Raw genomic sequence first — 27,699 nt, 5'->3', positions numbered from 1 at the left:
ATTGATTTGTGTGCGGCTTTGTTATTTGCAATTATCCGAATAGAATCGTTTATACCAAAGTTCACAACATTTACGACAATATTTGTTAACAGAAATTGACATTGAGCGCTGCGTGCAAGACTCCATAAGGATTTTCTGCGCCACACCAAAGAGCGCTGCATACCGGCAGCACAACAAAACCAGCAAGCAGCAGAACAAGGGGGAAGATCGTCCCAACGTCTCCTACTACAGCCGGGACTACCACGAACAGCCGCAATGCGAACTGGTTAGTCTTGCCAGAAGAACTAGATACAGTGGAACCCCCCTTTTAAGACCCCCCAATTTAAGACTCCCTCCTTTTCAAGACCTTGTTTTCTCAGATTTTCTGTTCATAACGTCTGTACAGTTATCCCCCATTTAAAACTGACCCTCCTTATAAACACCCAATTATCTCAGATTTTTGGAGGTCTTAAAAGGGGGGTTCCACTGTACCTTTCGTGTCATATCTAATCTGTGCATGTGTCTGCTATGCTTACCGTACTTTCCGGGTCATAAGGCGCGACTTTTTTCCTCGAGTTCGACCCCTGCGTCTTGTATAACGAAGCGCCTAATCCGTGTATGAAATACGAAAAAAATCAAAGAGACCGCCTGAGTACCAGTCAAACAACTTGTGATAATGCATGTTTCAGCTACTAGGTACTGCCCTGGCCAAGTTTCCTCGAGCTCTCAAGCCACCCAGCTATCACAATGGACCTGCCTTTGATCTCGCCGCACACACAGAGCACACATATTTCCACTCTGTTAAACTCGGTCACTGACCGGTCACTGACCCCGGTGCAGGAAGTGTTTCCTCTCTCAGATATGACAGGGGAACCACCTCTCATGGCAAAAACTGGGTCATTTCCACTCTGTATTCTTCCTTTGATGTGCGGCTTATTTTCATTCTTCGACCGTTTGTTACCGGTATACTTTTTCAATTTTGGTGCGCCCTATCGGCCCCCTGCGCCCAATGGGTGACTGGATTACAATTTTTGTTAAAAAGAAGGGGGTGCGCCTTATGCGCTGTAGCGCCTTGTCACCCGGAAAGTACGGTACTGATTTATTTAATGGACACAGTACAGTTGAACCCACCTTTGAAGACCCCCCCCCCCCCACCTGCAATTTAAGACTTACCCTCCCTAGGGGGATGGGAGTGAGGTTTTGGACGAATCTGTGTGTATATGTGACCCTCCACCACGAAATGAGTCGCATGTCACCTCACGCGGTTCTGCGCTAGGCTTAATAGAAGTCCGGGGAGTGTCTGGGAACAGTGTGAGGGTCACCTTAGTTACATGCTTATAACTCAAACAGTTTTTGCTCTTTTCTAAAACTGTTTTCACCACTGGATAGAGCATAAAAAACTCTTTAGGAAAATGTAAAATTATGAACATCATGCAAAGGTGACATGCGACTCATTCCGTGGTGGAGGGTCACATATGTGTCTTGAAATGCAGGTGTGCGAGTATGTGTTGGTGGAGATGGGTGTGGGTGGATCAGGCCTACATTAGTTTGTCAGTGTGGCATACCAATGTAAAGACATGCTCAATAATGATGTTATAAAATAAAGATAAAGTGAAGAAGAGTGAAAAGCAGGATACATCATGAGATGATTTTGACTCTTCATTCTTGCAGTCCATGGACTCTTGTTGAAGCCGTCATCTGATCCGTATTTTTGAAAGCTCCTTTCACTTTTTCAGTCCATGGAGCCAATCACAGTGGAGGAGCTGAAGGCAGAGAAATGTCCGCGCATCTCGGCCGAGGACTTGATAGAACTGGGGGAGCTGTCCGGCCCAGCATATTCTCGCAGCCCCTCCAAGAAACGTCTCAACAGCAAGCCCATGATCCTCATGGTCGACGTCAGATCGCATGAAGAGTATCCTTTGTTGGGATTTTTTCATTTTCATTTTTCATTTGATTTACTCTATTATTATCCTAGTGCTGAGAAATTGGGGTCGCTTCCTCCCAGTGGAAAGCTAGCAGCAACAAGAGTCGCGCTACCCAGGTGTGTGCGTGTTTAGGTGTAATCAGCCACCTGCACTTATGGCAGTATGACCGAGGTCATTTACAAGCCACTGTGGTGACACGAGGGTGGGACATGGATACCGTCTCTGAGCTTGCACTTAAAGTTTATCCGTGTCAGCCCCTGGCGGGATTCGAACCTGTGACCTTAGGATCACAAGTCCAGTGCTCTACCAACTGAGCTACCTGTTGGCATAGTTTAGAAGCTGTATGGGTGAGAATGAAAAAGCAAAAACGTTGTATAGCCAGCTTCGGAAAGTAGACTTTGCGACTTAACTTCACCAAATTGATTTGAGTCTTAAGGTGTATTGAGGTTGATGGTGGACAGCCATGTTATCAACACGGTGACATACTTTGCCGTTCTGCACTTTTGACAAATATGAAAGTGAATGTACATGAAGAATTAAGTTTCCTGAGTGTGTGCAAGATACCGCAAGGGAATGATTGCGGGCAGCATCAACATTCCGTTCATGACGGCGTTCTCCCCTGAGGGAGAGTTGTCTCCCTGTCCTGCTGTCAACACGCTCAACAGTCGCCGCAACCAGATCGTCGTTGTCATTGGCAACCGTGGACGCAATGCAGCAAATGTGAGTGGTGCTATGTTTTCTTCTTCTTCTTCGTTCATGGGCTGAAACTCCCACGTTCACTCATATTATAGCACATGTGGGTTTTTACGTGTATGACTGTTTTTACCCTGCCATTAAGACGCCGCTTGCGGGGGAGCTGCCTATTCAACTTTGATGTCAAGACAATAAATTTAAAAAAAGACAAGCTGAAAATCATTTAATTTTCCTTGAGGTGTGAACAGAACATTATTTCAAGAGTTGCACTAATGCACTAAAATTTAAAGGCTATTTTCCTTGATAGTGGTTTTTTAACTAAAGTAGTCATAATCTGCCAAGTGCATTTTTCATCTTAGAACATAAGATATATTGCTCCTTAACTCATTCAACACGTCCACCCTATGACATGACTATACACTCAGAACGCCTGAGCCAAAGCATATAAATAGCCTGCTGACAACCAAAATTGGGACATTTTGAAAAAAATATTGTATTTTGAAAAAAATATTGTAAAAAAACTAGTACATGTGGAGATTTACTTTTTGCACACAATTAAAGAAAGATCTTTCATTGTTTCAGAAATGTACTTTGTATTTGTCAAAAGGCTTGTTGTGTTTGTGTGGTATGCTATTGAAAATGTCAATAAATAGCCTTCTGACAACCAAAATTGGGAAATTTTGAAAAAAATATTGTATTTTGAAAAAAATATTGTAAAAAAACTAGTACATGTGGAGACTTACTTTTTGCACACAATTAAAGAAAGATCTTTCATTGTTTCAGAAATGTACTTTGTATTTGTCAAAAGGCTTGTTGTGTTTGTGTGGTATGCTATTGAAAATGTCAACAATTTAAATTAAAAAAAGTCCAGAGGCACCACATAAATACTACAGACATGTTTGAAAATATGCACAAAATGTTGTTAGTGAATACTCAAAAAAGAATTTACTAACCTGAATGAGACAATGAGATGACTGGGTGATGACTATGATGAATATATCCATGTAGAAGAAAAGAAACACTTGCTGTCACAGTATTTACAGTGCCACACTTGGAAGCACAGCTCAACGCAAAACGCCACACCATATTCCAGGCACCAGAATCGAGTCCCATTGCGTTGGGTTTTATCCATAGAAGAAAAGAAACACTTGCTGTCACAGTATTTACAGTTTTTGTATAAATGACTTGTTTAGAACTCGGTTTATGCACGGAGAACATCCTTCTTTGTGTGCCACACTTCGAAGCACGGCTCAACACAAAGCGCCACAGCCATGTGGCCACAGCACATTCCCGGCACCAGAATCGCGTCCGTCCGCTTGCATTGGGTTTTGGCCAAAGTAGCATTGACACCTCGAGCTCTTGATTTGGCTAACTCATTCACCCTCATCACTCACTTATCCATCTATCACAACAACACTGTTTGATGCACACACTGCCTGTCTTCTGCACGCCGCTTCGCTTCGCAACAACAACACTGACAACTCGCGACATTTTGGAATTCTAAATATGAAACAAAGGCATGGGTTGGTGTCGTCAATGACCTGTAGTATCCAAACTAACCAATGAAATCAACTGTTCTGGGAGTTATTTGTCGCGTATGATAATGCAGCCGACCTCTGAACCTATCACGTGGGTTTTCGTATGGAAAATCCCCAGCGTGGTATTTTCCACTTCCAACGCTACTATTATGGCGGTGTGTGGCGAAGTGACTCACGCACCTTACGCACGGATTCTGGCGGCGTGCTGACAACGGCATGATCAGTCAACGCTTGTATTCGGGCGGCATGTCGCGAAAAAGTTAATAATTTGTGAAGACCAGTATTCCAGGATCTTACATATTGAGAAACTACGGTTAGCAGTCAATTAGACTGTTCAAACAAAGTCAAGACTGTACATTTAAGTCCAAGAAATAGTACAGTGGTACCCCTCCCCCCCAATTTCAGACTCCCTCTTTTTTTTTACATTTAGTAAAGTTTTGACTAAATGTTTTAACATAGAGGGGGGGGGGGGGGGGAAATCGAGACGAGGGTCGTGATGTATGTGTGTCTGTCTGTCTGTGTGTGTGTGTAGAGCGATTCAGACTAAACTACTGGACCGATCTTTATGAAATTTGACATGAGAGTTCCTGGGTATGATATCCTCAGACGTTTTTTTCATTTTTTTGATAAATGTCTTTGATGACGTCATATCCGGCTTTTCGTGAAAGTTGAGGCGGCACTGTCACGCTCTCATTTTTCAACCAAATTGGTTGAAATTTTGGTCAAGTAATCTTTGACGAAGCCCGGATTGCATTTCAAGCTTGGTGGCTTAAAAATTAATTAATGACTTTGGTCATTAAAAATCTGAAAATTGTAAAAAAATCATTTTTTTTATAAAACGATCCAAATTTACGTTCATCTTATTCTCCGTCATTTTCTGATTCCAAAAACATATAAATATGTTATATTTGGATTAAAAACAAGCTCTGAAAATTAAGAATATAAAAATTATGATCAAAATTAAATTTTCGAAATCAATTTAAAAACACTTTCATCTTATTCCTTGTCGGTTCCTGATTCCAAAAACATATAGATATGATATGTTTGGATTGAAAACACGCTCAGAAAGTTTAAAACGAAGAGATTTACAGAAAAGCGTGCTATCCTTCTCAGCGCAACTACTACCCCGCTCTTCTTGTCAATTTCACTGCCTTTGCCATGAGCGGTGGACTGACGATGCTATGAGTATACGGTCTTGCTGCGTTGCATTGCGTTCAGTTTCATTCTGTGAGTTCGACAGCTACTTGACTAAATGTTGTATTTTCGCCTTACGCGACTTGACTTTAGGTTTCTGTTCATAACCTCTGTAAATTTACCCCCATTTTAAGACCTAAAAAAAAATCAGATGTTAACAAAGAGGGAGTGTTATGATGGGGGTCCCACTGTATATAATAGGCGGGTATGTGGTCATGTTTTATTTCTCATTCCCTTTGTACCCCCCGCGGGTTAGGGGGAAGAATTTACCCAATGCTCCCCAGCATGTCGTAAGAGGCGACTAACGGATTCTGTTTCTCCTTTTACCCTTAAGTGTTTCTTGTATAGAATATAGTCAATTTTTGTAAAGATTTTAGTCAAGCAGTATGTAAGAAATGTTAAGTCCTTTGTACTGGAAACTTGCATTCTCCCAGTAAGGTAATATATTGTACTACGTTGCAAGCCCCTGGAGCAAATTTTTGATTAGTGCTTTTGTGAACAAGAAACAATTGACAAGTGGCTCTATCCCATCTCCCCCCTTTCCCCGTTGCGATATAACCTTCGTGGTTGAAAACGACGTGAAACACCAAATAAAGAAAGATCATTCCCTTTGTGGACTTTTGTTTCTGTTCCAGTTTGCCAATGAGCTGGTGCGACTGAACTACAGTCGAGTGTGTGTTCTGCACAAGGGGATCGACGTCTTGAAGACAACCGGCATGCTGACCGTGGCGCCTCCAGACATCTAAACAATCAGGGCGGGGATGTAGCTCAGTCGGTAGCGCCCTGGATTTGTATCCAGTTGGCCGCTGTCAGCGTGAGTTCGTCCCCACGTTCGGCGAGAGATTTATTTCTCAGAGTCAACTTTGTGTGCAGACTCTCCTCGGTGTCCGAACACCCCCGTGTGTACACGCAAGCACAAGACCAAGTACGCAACGAAAAAGATCCTGTAATCCATGTCAGAGTTCGGTGGGTTTAGAAACACGAAAATACCCAGCATGCTTCCTCCGAAAGCGGCATATGGCTGCCTAAATGGCGGGGTAAAAACGGTCATACACGTAAAAGCCGTGGGAGTTTCAGCCCATGAACGAACAAACAAACAAAAATCTAAACAATCTGTCACCGCTTTTCAGAGAACAATAGCAAGACAAGGGTACATGAAGCAAAATGTGCTTGTCCTTTTGAAGAGATGTCTGCCCACCGTTATTGCCATATGTGTAACATTTATTGGTTTGCTCTGGATAGCTTTGCTAGAGACTAGCACTTGAGCACTTGACAAAAATAATATATCAAAAGTCTGTTAATGCTTTTCAGAGAACATTGAAAACACTATTGGGGGCTAGAAGCAAAATGTGCTTGTCCTTTCAACAGATTTGTTTGTGCACCGTTATGGTGATTTGTGTCAAATTTTGTGATTTGATCTGGTTATCTTTGCCAGAGAAGCTAGATTGTGCTTCTCTTGACAAAACTGTTTTGTACCAGAGAAGTGTTTTTAGCACACGTGAACATATCTATTACTGAGGACATTATGGAGGTGTCGGAAACACGTGGACAGGAGCACGTGTCAAGTTATTTGTCAGAGGAAAAGCAAGCCAAGGGCATTCACTCTTTCACAACCCATACAAACCTGACGGAGTTATTTTCGAAAATTGTCTATTGCAAATTGCGATCAGGTTACTGAATTGTATTGGTATACACCGTTCTTTTTATTTTTGTTTGCCATCACAGAGATTTCATTGTCCAACTTTGAATTTGACAGATTACTGTGTAGTCTTGTTTGATGCACCGAACAGGGTCTACCAATATTAACCCCTTCACTGCCCACCCCGTATGTAATACGTGGTCATTTTTGGTTTGTCGTACGCCCATAACCGTATCTCATACGTGGGATTTGTGTCACCAACATTTCAGGACATTTCTGAAAACTAAATGGGAGGTAACCACTGTCCAAGTACTTGTAGGGGTTCTAAACACAGTTCTTTCCCATAGACCGTTCGGATAAGTTACTAAAGTTGCTACCACGTTCTACCACGTGTTGAAAACTGTTTTAGCATTCTCGCCATTCAAAATGGCGGCTGAAAGTCGGACCTCAACTCGTAGACCTGTTTTCAAGCGATACAGTGTTCTGGAAGCTCTACAAGAAGTGATTTATGGATTACCACACAGAAGAATACTTTTATGGGCTGTAATGTGAGTACCTGATGTTTGACACCAGTTTTAGCAGTGTTTTGTGTGGTTTTACGTGCTGCAATGTGTGTCACTGTGTGTGTGTAAGTCCGGAAACTGTAATTTTTGACGAAAATGGTCATTATATCAATTTTTACTATAACAATCACAAAGTCCAATGATCATGTCATCCTATAATAGCCAAGGGTATAAGCAAAACACATGCCAAATATCTAAGAGATATCTCAATAAATGATCGAGCAGTGAACAGATTAGTGAACCTACCGAAGAAAGCGAAATTTTGCCCTGGCACACAGCAATACCAAAATGCTGTTATACTGTGGCAGTGAAGAGGTTAAGGACTGTTATGTTATTGTTACACAGGCTAGAACTTATGGTAGTGTTTTGGGACTGTCACTGGCCCAAGGATTATATTCCTAGAATTGTTGTGTTTGCCCTTGGAAAACCATTATGTTAAAACCTGGACAGAAGTCCTTCTGTGTTCACAAATTGTTCACACATTTGACTCATGTACAACATCTTACATGGCTGTTCCTGGCCTGCATTTTAGTGTGAGTTAAAAATAGTCAAGGCAGAGGCTACCAACAGCTGCAGCCAGCACACTGTGAAGCTCGCTTGCTTGTTATACCCAAATGCTTCCGCACAACACCGGAAGATGGTAATTATCAGTGTATAGCTCTGAGTGAGCCAGCACTGCTGTGTAGAGCGGTGGTGGTCAGGATGCTAAAAATAGCTCAGCCTGCCTGCAGCCAAGGAGGCAAAAATGAAGCCCTGGGAACAGCTGTGCTTAGCATCTGTTGATTTTGTTCCTTAATGTTTGAGCGCAAGTGGTGTTAAGGCGGAATGAGGTTGCAATACAGAATGGATGGATGGGTATTTTACATGTATTTGTTTCGTGTTCCTTCTTGCTCACAGTAGGTAGGGGAAGGGCTCCTAATATGGACCACTTTTTGTTTCATGCTGATAACTTGCTTGTTTTCTTGCGAAGAAGTTTCATTTTGTGTTTGGTAGTCCTTCTCTCTTAGGTTAACCGTTAGGCCTAATTAGAGTGAAATAGCTTTGATAGATATTCAGCAAAAATTAAATACAGAAAAAAATCACAAAGGGTGGGTCCATATTAGGAGCATAGGTGCCTAATATGGAACAGTGAAGAGGCCTTCACGAATCACGGTAAAAAGCCCCTTATACTTCAAAATAAAATGATACAAGTTAATGTGCAGGTCTGATTAATTCAAATATATTTTAGATTTATCTCGTTCGGCTTGATGAGAACATCATTTGAAGCACAACAGGAAACTAAAGAAACTTATGAAAAACAGAGAGAAAATAAATGAAATTATCAACTTCCACGAAAAGAAAACTATTTATTATATTTTTTTGAAATCTCGAGGGCGAGTTATGGGTTATTTCCAGCAAGCTTCTTAATGAATTAATGAAAATAGCCTTTAGCTTTTATTTTCTTCGATTTGTTGAAGGTGGTCCATATTAGGGGACTCGCACATACTTTATTTTGCTATTATTTTTTGTTTGCAGGAGAAACTCAGGGTCAACACTGCTAAATTGTAACACATACAGTTTTAGCTGTCATATAAAGCAATGTTTGTGTTATAAAAGCGTTGGATGTGGACAGAAACGAGTCCGTTTTAGGCGGCAAATTTAGAGTGAACCATGCCAAAAGTGAACAAGTCGCGTAAGGCGAAATTACTACATTTAGTCAAGCTGTGGAACTCACAGAATGAAACTGAACGTAGTCCGCCGCTAGTGCAAAAGGCAGTGAAAGTGACGAGCCTGTTTGGCGCGGTAGCGATTGCGCCGTGCTTTACAGAACCTCTCTTCGTTTTAACTTTCTGAGCGTGTTTTTAATCCAAACATATCATATCTATATGTTTTTGGAATCAGGAACCGACAAGGAATAAGATGAAATAGTTTTTAAAACGATTTCAGAAATTTAATTTTGATCATAATTTTTATATTTTTAATTTTCAGAGCTTGTTTTTAATCCAAATATAACATATGTATATGTTTTTGGAATCAGAAAATGACGAAGAATAAGATGAAATTGTTTTTGGATCGTTTAATAAAAAAATAATTTTAATTACAAGTTTCCGATTTGTAATGACCAAACTCACTCATTAGTTTTTAAGCCACCAAGCTGAAATGCAATACCAAACCCCGGCCTTCGTCGAAGATTGCTTTGCCAAAATTTCAATCAATTTAATTGAAAAATGAGGGTGTGACAGTGCCGCCTCAACTTTTACAAAAAGCCGGATATGACGTCATCAAAGGTATTTATCGAAAAAATGGAAAAAACGTCCGGGGATATCATACCCAGGAACTCTCATGTCAAATTTCATAAAGATCGGTCCAGTAGTTTAGTCTGAATCGCTCTACACACACACACAGACAGACACACACACACACACACACACACACACACACACACATACACCACGACCCTCGTCTCGATTCCCCCCTCTATGTTAAAACATTCAGTCAAAACTTGACTAAATGTAAAAAAAAGAGAAAAAGCCTATCGGTTTTGAGGTTTGTGTTTCTGTAACTCTTTTGACATGTGCAAGTTGTCCAGAGAGGGTGAATACAGCCAATAAAAAAAAATTGGAGCGCTCTAGCGCCGTTAGTTTGTCAGAACAGGAGGTGGTCCATATTAGGAGCCGGTCCATATTAGGAGCCCTTCCCCTATGACCTAATGTTTATGTGGCCCATAAATTAAAAAAACAGAAGTACTTACCCCTAAAATGGAAGGAGAAAGAAATACTACAGTGTATGAATTGGATGTTAATGTTTATGACTGTGAAACGAAACAAGACTAAATGTTCTGTTTGCAATTTTCACGTAATGTAAGTTATTGATGTGGGTTTTTGTAATCCTTTACCACCGGGTCCTGATGTAGAGAGGAATATGTATGATTATTATTGATACTTTTGTTGATGGGTATAGTGTCTGTGTGTGTGTGTGTGTGTGTGTGAAATTCATGAAAAAATATGCTTAATAAAGTCTGAGCCAAACTTGTAAATCAAATGATATTGGAAGTTTTATTTTTCATAAATTTCAGGGTTTTTTTTACGTACGTGTTTGTGACATTATCACTCCACCACCAAGTAAGTACAAGAAGAATCAAATACATGGACACTATTGCAGCAAAAAAGAAGAATGAAAGAATAACATCTAACCTTATAATGAAAAAAATGCATGGTTTAAAAATAACATAAGAAAAACTATTTTGCTTTATCAGCTCACACAGTATTCCTTTTCTTCAGAACATTTACTCGTGGTTTTTAAAAAAGCTCACCACTTACACACAAAAAGCAAAAGAAGACTGATCCAGTAAAAATTGTGAATTTCACAAAATACTCAAAAAGCTGCCATAGAAAACTGTAAAAAGAAAACCAACACGCTAAGTTAAATGCCATTTTTGTTAGAGTTACTGGAAGTGATCTCGGTCATCATTTCAAATACAATACGCTAAGTTAAATGCCATTTTTGTTAGAGTTACTGGAAGTGATCTCGGTCATCATTTCAAATACAATCACAAATACATCAAACAAAAAAATGTGCACAAACAAAAACATTACAGAGAAGAAAACAAAAATAAATACAGTGGAACCCCCCCATTAAGACCCCATATTTAACGGGTAGATTGAACTCGGCAGCCCGGTAAAGCAATCAATCTAGGAGAGCGAACACTCTGATATAAAAACAAGCTGAAGTCGGATGTGCTGGGCCCGACTTGTCAGGCGCGTAACGGCAGCATAACGCATCTACGCTCACATGACAGACAACTCTGAGCAAACGACGAAGAAGAAGAAGACCCCAAATTTAAGACTCTTTTTAAGACCTTACTTTTACATATGTTATGTTCATCTTTCTTTCTTTATTTGGTGTTTAACGTCGTTTTCAACCGTTCAAGGTTATATCGCGACGGGGAAAGGGGGGAGATGGGATAGATCCACTTGTCAATTGTTTCTTGTTCACAAAAGCACTAATCAAAAATTTGCTCCAGGGGCTTGCAACGTAGTACAATATATTACCGTACTGGGAGAATGCAAGTTTCCAGTACAAAGGACTTAACATTTCTTACATACTGCTTGACTAAAATCTTTACAAAAATTGACTATATTCTATACAAGAAACACTTAACAAGGGTAAAAAGAGAAACAGAATCCGTTAGTCGCCTCTTACGACATGCTGGGGAGCATCGGGTAAATTCTTCCCCCTAACCCGCGGGGGGTTGTTCTGTTGATAACCTCTGTAAACTAACATACATGTTAAGACTCCCTCTGGGGCCCAAGGACTGTTATGCCGGGGTGGAAATAAAGATAAGCGCCTACTTCCCAAGAAATGCTCCATATGGCTTCGTGTCTCCAAACACCTCTAACAGTCAAATCCAGCTCCTGGCCTTCACGTGGCGGGCCCTGTCTTCGACTAACAGGAGAAGGGATGCAGGCGAGTTCCTGGCGCCTTAAAACCAGCTGCTTCGGGCAGATGGGGCTCGTCAACCTTGAATGGTCGCTCATCTAGGAGAAGGACAACTCCGATTTCAAAACCCGCACTGCCTTGTGTGCGCCTTGGGAAAGGCAAAGGCTACGAGAAGGAAAACTTCGACAACAAACCCGGGTAGAGTGGACTCGACAGCCCAGCAAGGCAGCTACTCTTGGGGAGGAGGCAACCCTGAGTAAGAATCTCAACCACCGAAGACGAAAGACAGCAGCCAACTTGGCATGGGGAGAAAATCGGCTGTCTACGCTTCCACAATAATATAACATCGAACGCAGAAGAAGAAGAAGACTCCCTCTTTATTTTAAGACCTGATTTTCTCAGATTTGTTTACGTCTTAAAAGGGGGGGTTCCACTGTAGAATCAAAGCTACCACTTCAGGTGCCCTAAATGAAGTGAAAACCTAAATCGGAAAATATTTTTTAAAAAACGGTACAAAGCAAATCTCAGAAAAGCATTGGAAAGTGGTGAAAAATGGTTTTGTTGTTCAACCATCATCTAACTACTGTAATCCAAAAATAAACAGACTGCCAACGTTCCAAAATACAGAATCAAAAAACAAGAAAAGTAGGTCATTTGAACGTTATACTTATGACAAAACCATTTGTAATGCTAACAGTAACCAGGGTAACGTTTTGTTTCATTATCTAACTGGAGTAGCTGGCGAATGTAGGTAACAAAGTATAAACAACATTAATACAGAAAATAGCGGCTGAAATAAACTGTAAAATGTAATCACTTGCTGCAAAAACCTTAGCATATTGGAGGGTTTGACAAGTCTTTTAAACATTTTCAACAGTTTTTTGTTGTTAACCTCAACCAACAAGAACATGTTAAACCATCTAATTTGACTACTTTTTTTTTCCACTCAAATGTTATGGGTTGTAAAAGACGCACTCTTTTTTTATGCCCACACACACATACGTTCTTATTCTCTGTTACCTACTCTGAGGTAGTTCAACGACTAAAAAATATTGCAGCACTTTTGAACACACACACACACACACACACACACACACACACACACACACACTCACTTCTTATTCTGTTACTCTAAGGTAGTTCAATGACTAAAAAATATCGCAGCACGTTTGCTGTGAACAGAAATGGCTTGCACCAAATGACGGATTCATATGAATCATAGCCTGTGGGCTAGATAAGCCTTTTGCCTGAATACTTCCCAAAGTGCAATGGCGAATTGACAAAATACTTTTCACTATACAGTGTTAGTAACAATCACAATCTCAGAGTTGCCCCTGTGTCACACTGACTGAATGAACAAACTACATCGTAGATAGCTAAAACTCGAATTTTTGAGAAATGATCAAAATGCGTGAATTTCTCAAAAATCTCCGATATCGATCCTGACTAGCTCATGGAATGTTTTCTCCAGTCTGTGTTACAGTGGAACCCCCCTTTATGACACCCCTATAATCAGAAAATGAGGCCCTTAACAGGAGGGAGTCTCAAAATGTAGATTCACAGATGTTATGAAGAAAAAATCTGAACAGGAAAGGTCTTAAAAGGGGGGAGGTCTTAATTTGGTGTGGGTGGGAGAGGTTCCTTAAAAACGGGGGTTTCACGGTCTTCCTCGAACAGTCTTCACAGCCGAGGTCTTTTTCGTCAGCATCTGCTCTTCCTTTCTCCTCCACTGAAAGGCGAACACTGCACTGCCCGCAGCCACCAGCACCTTCTCCCTCCCGTCGTCAGAGAATGTCAGCGTCGTCAGGTCCATCATGTTGGTCGACAAACAGCCGATGAAGTTCTGCTTCAGGTTGCTGGGCCAGTTCTTCGAAGATATTCGGAATAGCAGAATAACTCCTGAAAAAAAATAAAAGCTAATGCTTATACGACTCGCCTTTGCCAGAAGTAATATCAATCGGAAACGAACTATCTGCTGTTCAAGCTCAATAGGCATGGAAGAAAGTGACAATTTTATACTTTTTGACCACAACTCGTCCATACGGACGGACACTGCTCATTACTAAGACTCACCGATCACTAAGGTGTGTTAATTTTATAAGAAAAGCAAACAGTTCATATTTTAAACAGAGCACTAATAAACATTTTTAAATTAGAGGTTATTTTGAGGATTTCATCATGTATTTGCAGAGGCAAACACTGACTGACAACTAGAGGAAAAGATTTATTTTAATCATTGGACATTTCACCTCCTTCTGCAGTAACAAAACAGAATAGCACTGTAACAAAAATTGCAAAAAAGACGTTTCTTGCTCTCTCTCTAATTCACTCCAATCTCTCTCTCTCTCTCTCTCTCTCTCTCTCTCTCTCTCTCTCTCTCTCTCACACACACGCGCGCACACACACACACCCAAACACACACATTCGAACAAAAAAATATGAGTCACCTGTGCGACGACCAACAGCTAACACAGAGCCAGAGGCAGCAAAACATTTGATGTAGCCACCGATTCCTGCCAGCGCATTAATCTTCTCCTCGCAAATGACAGACATTGTGCTCCAGTCATCGTTGTTCAGAACGAAGATGATACCATGGCCTGCGACAACATGACACCTTGTTCACAGCAGCTCAAAGAATGACATAGGCATAGGCATGTGCAGACACTCGTAGACACATAACGTATATCATGACCAAGGTGGTAACTGATTAAAATCTCACTAATCACAGTCAATTAGTCAGTCCTCGCTCATCTCTCCGTCCCCTCCCCCTCTCAAATAAAATATTTTCAGTCAGGAGGCAAACACTTTTAGTTTTAGGGACAATTTTCATCACTATATCATCCCATTGCAGAAAAATTCTGGTCACAGTAGACTCATGTCTGTGCCAGCCCGGATTCGAACCAATGACACGAGGACCCTAAGTCCAGTGCTCAACTGAGCTACAGGGTCCCCTGTTAAGCCTCAACTTGGGTAAAGCTGGCTGCACAAATCTTTGGCACTGAGTTTTTATGAAGTTGACTTGGGGCTCAATTAAAGACCACATTGAGCCAAGAGATATAGCCTTGTAAGTGAGTTCTATGAAGCTTTGTGCCATGAGATATAGCCTTGTAAGTCAGTTCTATGAAGCTTTGTGCCATGAGATATAGCCTTGTAAGTCAGTTCTATGAAGCTTTGTGCCATGAGATATAGCCTTGTAAGTGAGTTCTATGAAGCTTTGTGCCATGAGATATAGCCTTGTAAGTGAGTTCTATGAAGCTTTGTGCCATGAGATATAGCCTTGTAAGTCAGTTCTATGAAGCTTTGAGCCATGAGATATAGCCTTGTAAGTCAGTTCTATGAAGCTTTGTGCCATGAGATATAGCCTTGTAAGTGAGTTCTATGAAGCTTTGTGCCATGAGATATAGCCTTGTAAGTGAGTTCTATGAAGCTTTGTGCCATGAGATATAGCCTTGTAAGTGAGTTCTATGAAGCTTTGTGCCATGAGATATAGCCTTGTAAGTCAGTTCTATGAAGCTTTGAGCCATGAGATATAGCCTTGTAAGTCAGTTCTATGAAGCTTTGTGCCATGAGATATAGCCTTGTAAGTGAGTTCTATGAAGCTTTGTGCCATGAGATATAGCCTTGTAAGCCAGTTCTATGAAGCTTTGTGCCATGAGATATAGCCTTGTAAGTCAGTTCTATGAAGCTTTGTGTCATATGTATATCTATAAATGTATGTTTTAGATGAGAGTCTTAATAGTATTGTTATCCACAAACTGTATGTTAGTTTGTGTGTGTGTGTGTGTGCGTGTGTGTGGGTGTGTGTGTGTGTGTGTGTGTGTGTGTGTGTGTGTGTGTGTGCGTGCGTGTGAGTGCACGCTATCGCTATTGTACATTGCCGTGAGCTCTTGTGAGAAGGGGCGATTAATAAGTGTTCATTACTTTTATCACTATTAAGATTTGAACTGACCCATAGCCGACAGGGCGATGACCTGGTTGCGGTGGAGAAGGACCTGCTCCACCATAGTTTTCAGCTGAACGGCGGCCGAAGGTTTGTCGATCTCCACAATCTGTCCCGACTTGGGCGACATTCCTTCAAAGCTGGACAGGGAGGGAATGTCCCAGGAATACAGGATGCCGTGATCATCTCCTGCTACCACCTAAAGCAATCAGCAACACTTATTTGGTGTGTGATGACCAGGAGCAATTTGCACAAGAAGGTAAGATAAGATTTCAGATAGCCCTGTGAAGTTCTTTCTTTCTTTATTTGGTGTTCAACGTCGTTTTCAACCACGAAGGTTATATCGCGACGGGGAAAGGGGGGGAGATGGGATAGAGCCACTTGTCAATTGTTTCTTGTTCACAAAAGCACTAATCAAAAATTTGCTCCAGGGGCTTGCAACGTAGTACAATATTTACCTTACTGGGAGAATGCAAGTTTCCAGTACAAAGGACTTAACATTTCTTACATACTGCTTGACTAAAATCTTTACAAAAATTGACTATATTCTATACAAGAAACACTTAACAAGGGTAAAAAGAGAAACAGAATCCGTTAGTCGCCTCTTACGACATGCTGGGGAGCATCGGGTCAATTCTTCCCCCTAACCCACGGGGGGGTTCCTGTGAAGTTACTCTCATGGGGATTTGGGCTGCTTTCTCACCGGGCAAAGCGAGCGGCCAGACAGTACAACGCTACCCCATGTTTTCCTTTTCCTGCATGCATGCACTCATGTTTCTGAGACCTGAGACTTCCACTGTGAATTTGGGTTGTGGCATGCGTGGACACGGGGGTGTTCGGACACCGAAGAGAGTCTGCACAAAACTGACTCTGGGAAATAAATCCCTCGCCGAACTTTGGGATCAAACTCATGCCGACAGCGACAACTGGTTTTGAAGTCAGCGCCGCTACCGACTGAGCTATTTTCCCGCCCCAGTACTACCTAACTGAGCTATTTTCCCGCCCCAGTACTACCTAACTGAGCTATTTTCCCGCCCCAGTACTACCTAACTGAGCTATTTTCCCGCCCCAGTACTACCTAACTGAGCTATTTTCCCGCCCCAGTACTACCTAACTGAGCTATTTTCCCGCCCCAGTACTACCTAACTGAGCTATTTTCCCGCCCCAGTACTACCTAACTGAGCTATTTTCCCGCCCCAGTACTACCTAACTGAGCTATTTTCCCGCCCCAGTACTACCTAACTGAGCTATTTTCCCGCCCCAGTACTACCTAACTGAGCTATTTTCCCGCCCCAGTACTACCTAACTGAGCTATTTTCCCGCCCCAGTACTACCTAACTGAGCTATTTTCCCGCCCCAGTACTACCTAACTGAGCTATTTTCCCGCCCCAGTACTACCTAACTGAGCTATTTTCCCGCCCCAGTACTACCTAACTGAGCTATTTTCCCGCCCCAGTACTACCTAACTGAGCTATTTTCCTGCCCCAGTACTACCTAACTGAGCTATTTTCCCGCCCCAGTACTACCTAACTGAGCTATTTTCCCGCCCCAGTACTACCTAACTGAGCTATTTTCCCGCCCCAGTACTACCTAACTGAGCTATTTTCCCGCCCCAGTACTACCTAACTGAGCTATTTTCCCGCCCCAGTACTACCTAACTGAGCTATTTTCCCGCCCCAGTACTACCTAACTGAGCTATTTTCCCGCCCCAGTACTACCTAACTGAGCTATTTTCCCGCCCCAGTACTACCTAACTGAGCTATTTTCCCGCCCCAGTACTACCTAACTGAGCTATTTTCCCGCCCCAGTACTACCTAACTGAGCTATTTTCCCGCCCCAGTACTACCTAACTGAGCTATTTTCCCGCCCCAGTACTACCGACTGAGCTATTTTCCCGCCCCAGTACTACCTAACTGAGCTATTTTCCCGCCCCAGTACTACCTAACTGAGCTATTTTCCCGCCCCAGTACTACCTAACTGAGCTATTTTCCCGCCCCAGTACTACCTAACTGAGCTATTTTCCCGCCCCAGTACTACCTAACTGAGCTATTTTCCCGCCCCAGTACTACCTAACTGAGCTATTTTCCCGCCCCAGTACTACCTAACTGAGCTATTTTCCCGCCCCAGTACTACCTAACTGAGCTATTTTCCCGCCCCAGTACTACCTAACTGAGCTATTTTCCCGCCCCAGTACTACCTAACTGAGCTATTTTCCCGCCCCAGTACTACCTAACTGAGCTATTTTCCCGCCCCAGTACTACCTAACTGAGCTATTTTCCCGCCCCAGTACTACCTAACTGAGCTATTTTCCCGCCCCAGTACTACCTAACTGAGCTATTTTCCCGCCCCAGTACTACCTAACTGAGCTATTTTCCCGCCCCAGTACTACCTAACTGAGCTATTTTCCCGCCCCAGTACTACCTAACTGAGCTATTTTCCCGCCCCAGTACTACCTAACTGAGCTATTTTCCCGCCCCAGTACTACCTAACTGAGCTATTTTCCCGCCCCAGTACTACCTAACTGAGCTATTTTCCCGCCCCAGTACTACCTAACTGAGTGGAAACCATGTGCAGGGTGGGATTGGTTGAAACTGAGATTTGTTTGAGATTTCAACCAATCTGAGCCCATGCTTGGGTCCCAACCCACTGGGCACTTTCTTATGCCTTCTAGGCAGTAAATCATATCTCAAACTACTCTATTTCAGCCAGAATAATCTGCCCATGCTATTAAATGGGAGTAGTAATTTCAAAGAGTCTTTCTTTCTTTATTTATTTGGTGTTTAACGTCGTTTTCAACCATTCAAGGTTATATCGCGACGGGGAAAAGGGGGAGATGGGACAGAGCCACTTGTTAATTGTTTCTTGTTCACAAAAGCACGAATCAAAAAATTGCTCCAGGGGCTTGCAACATATGATATGACCTTACTGGGAGAATGCAAGTTTCCAGTACAAAGGACTTAACATTTCTTACATACTGCTTGACTAAAATCTTTACAAACATTGACTATATTCTATACAAGAAACATTTAACAAGGGTAAAAGGAGAAACAGAACCGTTAGTCGCCTCTTACGACATGCTGGGTAGCATCGGGTAAATTCTTTCTCGTCCCAACCAATATGGGACTCCCCCTAACCCACGGGGGGTATTTCAAAGAGCAAACAGACTCATCAGGAGAAAGAGAGGAGTTTTGGTGAAGCAACGTTTTTTTAACTTATTTGGTAAATCTTATTGTCCTTGGAAATTCCCTCAAGGAAAATTGGGTTGCTGCCTGGACCCCGAGTAAAGCGTGCAGCAACGGAATCACGTTATCCCAAAACATTTTTTCCTGCATGTGTGTATTCAAGTTTTCCTAGCCCTACGACTTTCCCTGTGAGTTTGGGATCTTTACCGTGCGCATGCATGCAGCATTCAAAGCCAAATCAACATACCTGCTTGTGAGATAGCATGACAGACATAACAGCAGAGTTCCTCAGTCCTGATAGTTTCATAAGGGGAAGAACAGATACTGAGTTGCTGCTGCCTCCCGCCATCTTTGCTGCCCTGACAATCTTGTAAATAACCAGGCCTTGTGTGATGCACGCATCATGGCCCACCACAAAGTATGGCCCCACAGAACTGAAACAAACACACGCTTGCCTTCAGCATAAACTTCTCTTGCCCTGACGCATTACTCCTCTTCCACCAAATTTCAGACATAATTGTTCAGAAAAAACAAAACAAAACAATTCTTGGTGTTTTTTCATTTTGTAAATTATTTAAAAAAATATGCCTTGACGTATCACACTTCTTTCACCAAAGTTTAGATATAATTGCACAGAAAAAAAGACACCCAAAAAATTCTCAAAAGTTTTCTTTCTACAGAATGAGGGCTTGTGGTTGTCTGTCATGTCTGACTGGTCAATAGACGATTTTCAGAAATAATGTGTGTCGGTATTTGTAAGGGTTATGCAAGAGTGAACACCCTTGCTTTTTCTCAGACAAATAAATTCACACGTGCTCCTGTCCACGAGTTTCAGACACACCCCTCGCTTGTGATTGGCCCCGCCAATGTTTGTCCTAGTAAATACAAGGGTATTCACTCTTTCACAACCCATACAAACCCAACAGAGTTATTTTCTGAATTTGTCTATTTGTAAAGGCATTAATAACCAAATCTTAGCCAGAATTTTGTTCTTCTGATTTTACTTTGAGGGCTGTTCAGAGCACACACATGCACACAAACCTGACGCAGTAGGCCTGATGGCTCCTTGGTTCGATCACAGCTTTCTGATGACCTTGAAAGTCGGTGACCTTGACGACACCCTGAATGCCAGTGGACACAACAAAGGACACTGGCTCTGTGCTGCTGGTACCGTATCCAGGGCAACCGTCTGCAATATGCATTTCATAATACAGTGGAACCTCCCAAAGGAAGGGGTCTTTAAATGGAGGTCAATTTACATAAAGGCATGGTCTTAAAACGGGGGAAGTTTTAAATTGGGAAGTATTAAAAAGAGGGGGGTCCCCTGTAATAACAAAGGTAATGAATATCATCTTGTGCTCCTTTGGATAATCCTAACAAGTCATTGACTAAATGGGGCGGGGATATAGCTCAGTCGATAGCGCGCTGGATTTGTATCCAGTTGGCCACTGTCAGCGTGAGTTCGTCCCCACGTTCGGCGAGAGATTTATTTCTCAGAGTCAACTTTGTGTGCAGACTCTCCTCGGTGTCCGAACACCCCCGTGTGTACACGCAAGCACAAGACCAAGTGCGCACGAAAAAGATCCTGTAATCCATGTCAGAGTTCGGTGGGTTATAGAAACACGAAAATACCCAGCATGCTTCCCCCGAAAGCGGCGTATGGCTGCCTAAATGGCGGGGTAAAAACGGTCATACACGTAAAATTCCACTCGTGCAAAAAATACACGTAGTGTACGTGGGAGTTTCAGCCCACGAACGCAGAAGAAGAAGAAGAATTGACTAAACCTTCACCAAAGAAACTAATAAGAGAAAGTAGCACAAATGCGATGGGGTGTCAGATCTTTCTATTCCAATAACTAGTCTGAACAAAACAGTCCACCTCCAAGTAAATCTTGCATTATAATGCAAGACGAATACATTATTTTAATAATCTAAACAAACAATCCAGTAAATAATTCTTAACATCTTAACTTCAAACTGACCCTTTCTCTTTTTATGAAACTAACATAAAATAATGTATACAACTCTCCTGTGTTCACTTTCAAGTGAATAACTATCGTTCTGATATCATTTTAAAGTGAAGCTAAAGAAACCTGGTATCGGCACTGCTGTGCATCTCCTATGATCTCAATGGTATCAAGGCACGGGTCATAGAGATCAATTTAGATCTAGATCTATTTCCGGTTGTGTTATTTTCCTTCCACCATTCCTCGATGGAAAAGAGTTCGTGTTGTTTTTGTTTTAATTTTTGTCTTTGTCGTTGATCATTGTATACACAAATTACACAAACGTCATCTTGTGAGGGACCAAAAAATATTGAAACTCTCGGATGATTTTTGTGTGTGGTATCAACCGAGATATCCTCGAGTTTCAATATTTTTCGGTCCCTCACTCGATGACGTTGTGTAATCTCTATATCCTAAACAGTACAAGGACGGTGTGTTGAACACAATCACATGCACCTGTGTGTGCATATCTGTGCATGGGTTGGCGTGTGTGTGTATACATGCGTGTTTGCATGTTATCTACTGTTGATAAAGGCAAAGTCAGCAAACTGTTGAATGAAATGAGAATAAAATGGGTTCTCAAGCCTGGTCTAAAAAAGTGCCTTAGGCCAACAAAAAAAGTTGTATGTTTCTGGTCACCCGACCCTACCTAGTTTTTTCCCGCCGACCCTAGACTTTTTTTTATTACATTTGTAAAAAAAAAAAGGAGGCAAAAAGCGTCAAAACGAAACAGACGGCAAACGACACAAGGGGGATAAGCCCGCATCCCTTTTGTCTCATTTGTTTTGTAATGTGTTGTCTTTCTCTTTGTATAGTAAGTCCAGTCTCTTTGCGTCACTGTATAGTTATTTTCTACCCTGACCACAACAAAAAACAAAACAAAAATCCCCACCTACCTACCCTATTTTTTGTAGCCATGTTACCAGAAACATACAACTTTTTTTTTTTTTGCCTTACCCAATGTGACTACGGTCATATCTGTGCATCCATTAATATGGCCGGGACACACACGTCGGCTCTGAAAATGAGAGAACCAGCTTCTTCTATCCAGTGTACCCCCATGAAAGTTACCATCCTTCAATGCCATCCATAATGTCCCGTAACCTGAAACAAAAAATGACATGTACGCACACAGAAAGTCACCACACTGGCTGGTGTCGCGCCACTATAATTGTTTCTAATTAATCTGAACAATGACGGTGGTAGCTATGCCATGAAATTTCCTCTCTTGCAATTGCATGAATTTAACATTTCAACATTCTATACACTGATGCAAGTTCCAGCCTAAAAGTAAAAGAAACTGATGACATGTTTACATCTCAAAATAAGACAGATCAGTGGTGATGTGCTTGACACAACATTTATAAAAAAATTATTAAGTTCAAACAACTTAGACCTCACAGAAGTCTAACTCTAAGAACACACGGTTTTTAAAACAGTTTTATAATGGAAGGACTTCAATTTCAAACAAAAGTTTCACTGTACACATAGGTCTATCTAAGCATACAATCAATCCAGCTTCCTCCCAAGGAGAATGCAAACAAATAAGACGATGTTCGGAAATGTTACCTGTGTCAATCAATCCCACGTGACAATATTGACATTACAGGCCAGTCACTAGCGAGTGGTGTGTCTGAAACACGCCAACAAGGAGCTTTCTTTCTTTATTTGGTGTTTAACGTCGTTTTCAACCACGAAGGTTATATCGCGACGGGGAAAGATGGGATAGAGCCACTTGTCAATTGTTTCTTGTTCACAAAAGCACTTATAAAAAAAAGGGGGCTTGCAACGTAATACAATATATTACCTTACTGGGAGAATGCAAGTTTCCAGTACAAAGGAATTAACATTTCTTACATACTGCTTGACTAAAATCTTTACAAACATTGACTATATTCTATTCAAGAAACACTTAACAAGGGTAAAAGGAGAAACAGAATCCGTTAGTCGCCTCTTACGACATGCTGGGGAGCATCGGGTAAATTCTTCTCCCTAACCCGCGGGGGGAGGAGCATGTGTGGAAAGTTTGCCTCACTAAAAGCAAGAGTATTCACTCATTCACAGCCCATACAATCACGACAGAGTTATTTCCAGAGTTCGGCTATTGAACAAAAACCAAGCAAAACACTCACTTGTTGAGGTAGGAGGGTTCAGAACCAAAGCTGTCACAACTTCATCACATTTTTTAACCCGCTCCGCCACAGGACCCCACTTTTCACTTCCGATGCAGTTACAACGCTTGTTAGCTGCGTAAAGTTCTTGCCAGAACTCCCAGTCCTCTCTGCGTGCTTCAGCAGCTGTTCTGCCGGTAGTCGTAAGCAGGTGCGTAAGACCGGTCTGATAGACAACATCGTCTAAACCAAGCTCCAGCAGACAGTGTTTGAACCAGACGTTGAAGGCCTTGCCAAGGATGTTGACAATGCCGTGCCACCGCTGACACACTTTGGCTGCGCACGCCAGACTGTGTCCATCCAGCTTGCTCAGGATGTAGCAAAGGAGTTCTGATGGCAGGCGTTCCATCGTAGATCTGCTAGTAAGAATAAGGATAATGTATCAAGTGCCATACAATTTTGTGAGGTTACCCTCATGGGAATTCGCATCTGCGTTCTCTCTGCATGGGGAAAGGTAGCTGGCATATATGTATAGGTTACAACACGAGTGGTTTTTTATATGGCTTGTATTTCAGTCAAGACCCAGCGGATGAATATCATCGGGAGACACGAGCCTTTGGCGAGTGGCTCTCGATTGATATTCCCGCTGGGTCTTGACTGAAATACAAGCCATATAAAAAACCACGAGTGTTGTAATCTGTATATCCCATTCTACCATCAAACACAAAGTGTAGACTACTAGCGGCACTGTTGCGATCTGTGGAGTGTGAAACAGTGTTTTCAGCGAGACATGGCCTTTTTGCAACCTTAAACTAAGTGACCGTCGCTGAAAAAATAAAACGAATGAGTGCATCTATAAGTACGCGGTAACACTACTTTCAGACCGTTTAAAAGCTTTAAGTAAAGGTTCATAAGTTGCAAGAAAGTAATGAAGTCGTATAGAAATCCATTTAGTTGAAGCGCACAATTCTTTTGCGTTTCAGGTCGGCGGAACGGGGAAACCGGTTTGGCCCCCATTTGGCTTACTCGACTCGATTCAGAATCGATTCCACGTTGTTTTTTTCGAACGCATTATTATACAATTAGTCTTATTGACAGAGAAGCAAATTTTAGGGAACACATATGTAGATTTAACCATTTGCTCCCTATTTGAAATGTATCTACATGATAAACTGTTTTGCGAGTGTGTTTGCATGAACCTAAACTGGTATGGGTGCGAGGAAAACAGGACCCAAGTCTGTCACCGCCGCTTGATTGCATTTTGAAAGAATATGACTGGATTACGGAAAAATACACACATGTTAAGTTCTTAGATACCTTCATCGCCAATGTGGACTTACTGCAGAGCCAGGCAAAAGAGTAGACTTGCTCGCAAAACACGTGAAACAGCTGATGATAGCGAAGCCCAACCGTGCCAGGTAAGGACGGTCTGACAGATTCTCAAAAGTCGTCTGCTAACGAAGCAAGGGGAGGGTACTCGTGTTTTTGTTTTGGTTCGCTAGCATCTGGTTATCTTGTAAGTTGAATGTTCGTTTTTTCCCACCTGCATTGCTTTCATAATGAAAGAAACGTTTGCTTATTGCATCTCATACATCAGATCAGTTCTGAGATTCATTTTTGCGTGCAACTGATATGGTTTTCTGAGCCGTGCAATACGATTTTGGAACTTCATACAAATGTGTCACATTGTTCGGCGCGAGGTCAAAGGTCGGGAGCAAAATAGTTCTTCGCCCAAATCGGAATCTGCACTATCATATATTTTTTTGAGTCCATGATGTATTTATTGAGCTATAAAAATACAACATATATACCCATACTGAAGTAACAGAGACAAAGAAGGGAGGTCATGGGATATATATATATATCCCATGACCTCCCTTCTTTGTCTCTGTAAATGTACTCTAGGTATATTTCTTGTATTTCCATTGTACTCTTGTCAAATCCATGATGTAACTATTGCATTCTTCTAACACATAAAATAGTGGATAAATAAAGGTGCACGAAATACATCATAGCTGGCTCTACCTTTTGTCATCCTTGACATTCCAAAAGCAAATGTACCTGTAAGACCGGATGTGCAAGGTGTCACCACGCTTTTGAGAACATGCGCGAGAGTCGTTCAGTGCTATAGCTTAGTTTTGGTCTCGTCTTGCCGAGACTATCATCACAGCGTCATAGATTTCATGAAGTCTGTCATCCATCGCGTCATATTATGGGGACGTAATCTGTTATGTTTCCTTCTATTCGCAGTTCTGTTTCTCTCTTGTGATCAACATGACAAGCCGTATGTGTTTGAGTGTGTGTGCTCGTGCTCTCAACTAAAACAGAAGTCAAACTAGCAATCGTTAAAAACCCAGTCCGTTCGAGAAGCAATGTTATGCTCATGTGAAGTTACAGTGTACCTGGTACACACGTTCTTATCGGTACATCATCGACTACGACTGTTCTCTGGACAAGCTGTTCGATGCAATTTGCGAGTTTTTCTAGCTCTTCTGTGGTGCAGTAGGCCCTTATAGACGATGAAGGTGTCCAAGATCTCAGGAGATGCGTGTGTAACCACTAGGTATTCAGTCAAATCTGTGTAAGAGGCTTTCAGCTGACGGGGACAACCAAGCCACCATTATGCACCGACTTGACATAGATCAACAGACGTGCCTTTAGAATAATGTATGTGCAGAGGTGCCTCATCTGAACAGACAACTAAAGCTTGATGTTTCCGTCACACGTTGTCTTTTGGATCTTCATGGTATATACAGTTTACACATAAAAAACCACTCGTGTTGTAACCTATTTATATATATGCCCACAATACGGCTCAACTAATTTTTTTTCTTTCTTTTTCCTGCGTGCAAGTGTTCATGTTTCCAAGCCCTGAGACTTTCCCTGTGATCTTCCAATCTTTATAGTGCGCATGTATGCACACAGGGGTGTTTGAACATCTATCATATCAAGGTGACTCTGGGAAATAAAACCCTCGCTGAACATGGGGTCGATCCGGGCCATATAACGACAAACAGGTTTCAAATCCAGTGCTACTACCGATTGAGCTAGCTATCTCTGCGCTACTGAAGCTGCCTGCCTGCCCAAAAACTAGCTGAAATAAATAACAAACTTGGATTCAAATACCATGCATGTCCTGAATAAAGAATTATATATTCCTTGCAACGTCATGCGCGCTCCTTTCGAGTATAACCTGCTCCTACATGTGCGTTAAAAATGATATTTGCAGCGTATGTCTATCAGTTTAATAGTACTAGTAGACCTTAATTCTTCAGCATGCCTTATTCTTACCAAAGTTCTTGCCTCACTGATGTGAATTTCTGAAATTATTTATTTTCACTTTTACATGAATTCAAGTTCTCAATAACTTATCTCACAATCACATCAAGATCTGTAGTACATATTGGTAAAAGGACCTAACTTTTAGTAACAAGGTGCTTTCCTCAACCACACATGCCCGGTTTTTTGAGTGAATTCACTGTCATCAGCTTCAACCGCTTGCAACAGACCGGTCACCGGCCATGCATGCTATGTCACGTATGTGTAATCTTTGTACGATTTATCTACATCTGATGTGAATTGAAACGGCTTAAATTCAACACAATAAGAATAAACACCAATTATTTCTGCTTTAAAACAAGAGCTTCATATAACAAAATGCTCCCCAGCAGGAAACATAACTGTGCACACTGTTTCGGCTAGCGAATGCTCGAGTGAGGAGGATGCAAAGCGAAGTGAAATGACAACAATGATTCATTACAATGACCAGATGGTAGATGGAGTCAAGTTGCTCTGGCAATCAACTCTTTAAAGAAAAAAATGCTGCACACAGTGTTTTTCCTTTCCACTTGAATTCAGCCTTTTCAGTTTTTGCACTTTTGCAGGCTTCGAGAGGGAAAAACAAACAAGACACTTACCGACGCCTCAACTTTGCAGAAAGTTGTCCGGTTAGCCCAGATTGACTACAAGCCGGAATATTTCCAAATTTTTGCGTTTTGGGTAGGGGTTACCGAGACAGAGGGGGAAGGCATCTTTTTTCTTGTACAAGCAATACAGCGTTTAAACAAAATCTGTTAACAGCATAAAGTAACATAACTTATGAATGGAAGAGCGGTATTTGATCCACATGCATGGCTGAGGATGTGAGAATGTGTGTGTGTGTGTGAGTGGGTTGGGATATGAGTTACCTTTGGTATCATTGTGTTTGGTTTGATTTTAGTGTGAACTTAGTGTTCTTTATGTTACCTGCCAGCTTTTTAGCTTGATTTAATTGCAAATTGCAAACAATGAAAAATAATTAAAACTTTGTTCTTTTTGAAATGGCCTCTGTGTGCATGTGTGTGTGTGTGTGTGTGTGTGTGCGCACGTGCGTGCGTGCGTGTGTGTGTGTGTACGTGTGTGCATGTGTGTGTGTTTGTGTATGCATCAAATCATTTTGGGGCTGGCTAGATAAGAATAGCTTAGTGCATTATTTAATTTGTACTACGTCAAGTAATAACAGGTAATAAAA

The 27,699-nt window shown here is 41.7% G+C and overlaps 2 protein-coding genes across 3 annotated transcripts in view; one reads left to right on the top strand and one right to left on the bottom strand.

The window, feature by feature from the left end:
* Positions 1-8,609, top strand: part of LOC138968243 (TBC domain-containing protein kinase-like protein) — a 40,364-nt gene extending 31,755 nt beyond the window's left edge. For both annotated transcript variants that reach the window (XM_070340802.1, XM_070340801.1), the window contains exons 23-26: positions 93-265; positions 1,716-1,891; positions 2,465-2,624; positions 5,965-8,609. In XM_070340802.1, coding sequence (XP_070196903.1) covers positions 93-265; positions 1,716-1,891; positions 2,465-2,624; positions 5,965-6,075 — 620 coding nt within the window. In that variant the 3' untranslated portion in view covers positions 6,076-8,609. The remainder of the gene's footprint in view (positions 1-92; positions 266-1,715; positions 1,892-2,464; positions 2,625-5,964) is intronic.
* Positions 8,610-11,344: 2,735 nt separating this feature from the next.
* LOC138968242 (uncharacterized) lies at positions 11,345-27,367 on the bottom strand. Its single transcript, XM_070340800.1, has 8 exons — positions 27,107-27,367; positions 23,211-23,605; positions 22,036-22,182; positions 20,114-20,261; positions 19,320-19,506; positions 15,900-16,089; positions 14,398-14,547; positions 11,345-13,849 (listed from the first exon to the last, which is right to left on the bottom strand). The coding sequence occupies exons 2-8, from the start codon at positions 23,596-23,598 to the stop codon at positions 13,608-13,610; spliced, it is 1,452 nt and encodes a 483-aa protein (XP_070196901.1). The 5' UTR covers positions 23,599-23,605; positions 27,107-27,367; the 3' UTR covers positions 11,345-13,607.
* Positions 27,368-27,699: the final 332 nt, after the last annotated feature.

This window comes from Littorina saxatilis, linkage group LG6, assembly GCF_037325665.1.
Source record: "Littorina saxatilis isolate snail1 linkage group LG6, US_GU_Lsax_2.0, whole genome shotgun sequence".
NCBI lineage: Eukaryota > Metazoa > Mollusca > Gastropoda > Littorinimorpha > Littorinidae > Littorina > Littorina saxatilis.
This window is presented reverse-complemented; position numbering and strand designations above follow the sequence as displayed.

Bases quoted from the DNA above. Each gene is read 5' to 3' on its own strand.
- LOC138968242 (XM_070340800.1), bottom strand. From the start codon at position 23,598: ATGGAACGCCTGCCATCAGAACTCCTTTGCTACATCCTGAGCAAGCTG. The intron at 20,262-22,035 runs GTAAGGCAAAAA...TGCATATTGCAG, and splicing joins TATGACCGTAGTCACATTGG to ACGGTTGCCCTGGATACGGT. The intron at 16,090-19,319 runs GTATGTTGATTT...TGATTGCTTTAG, and splicing joins TCATGCTATCTCACAAGCAG to GTGGTAGCAGGAGATGATCA.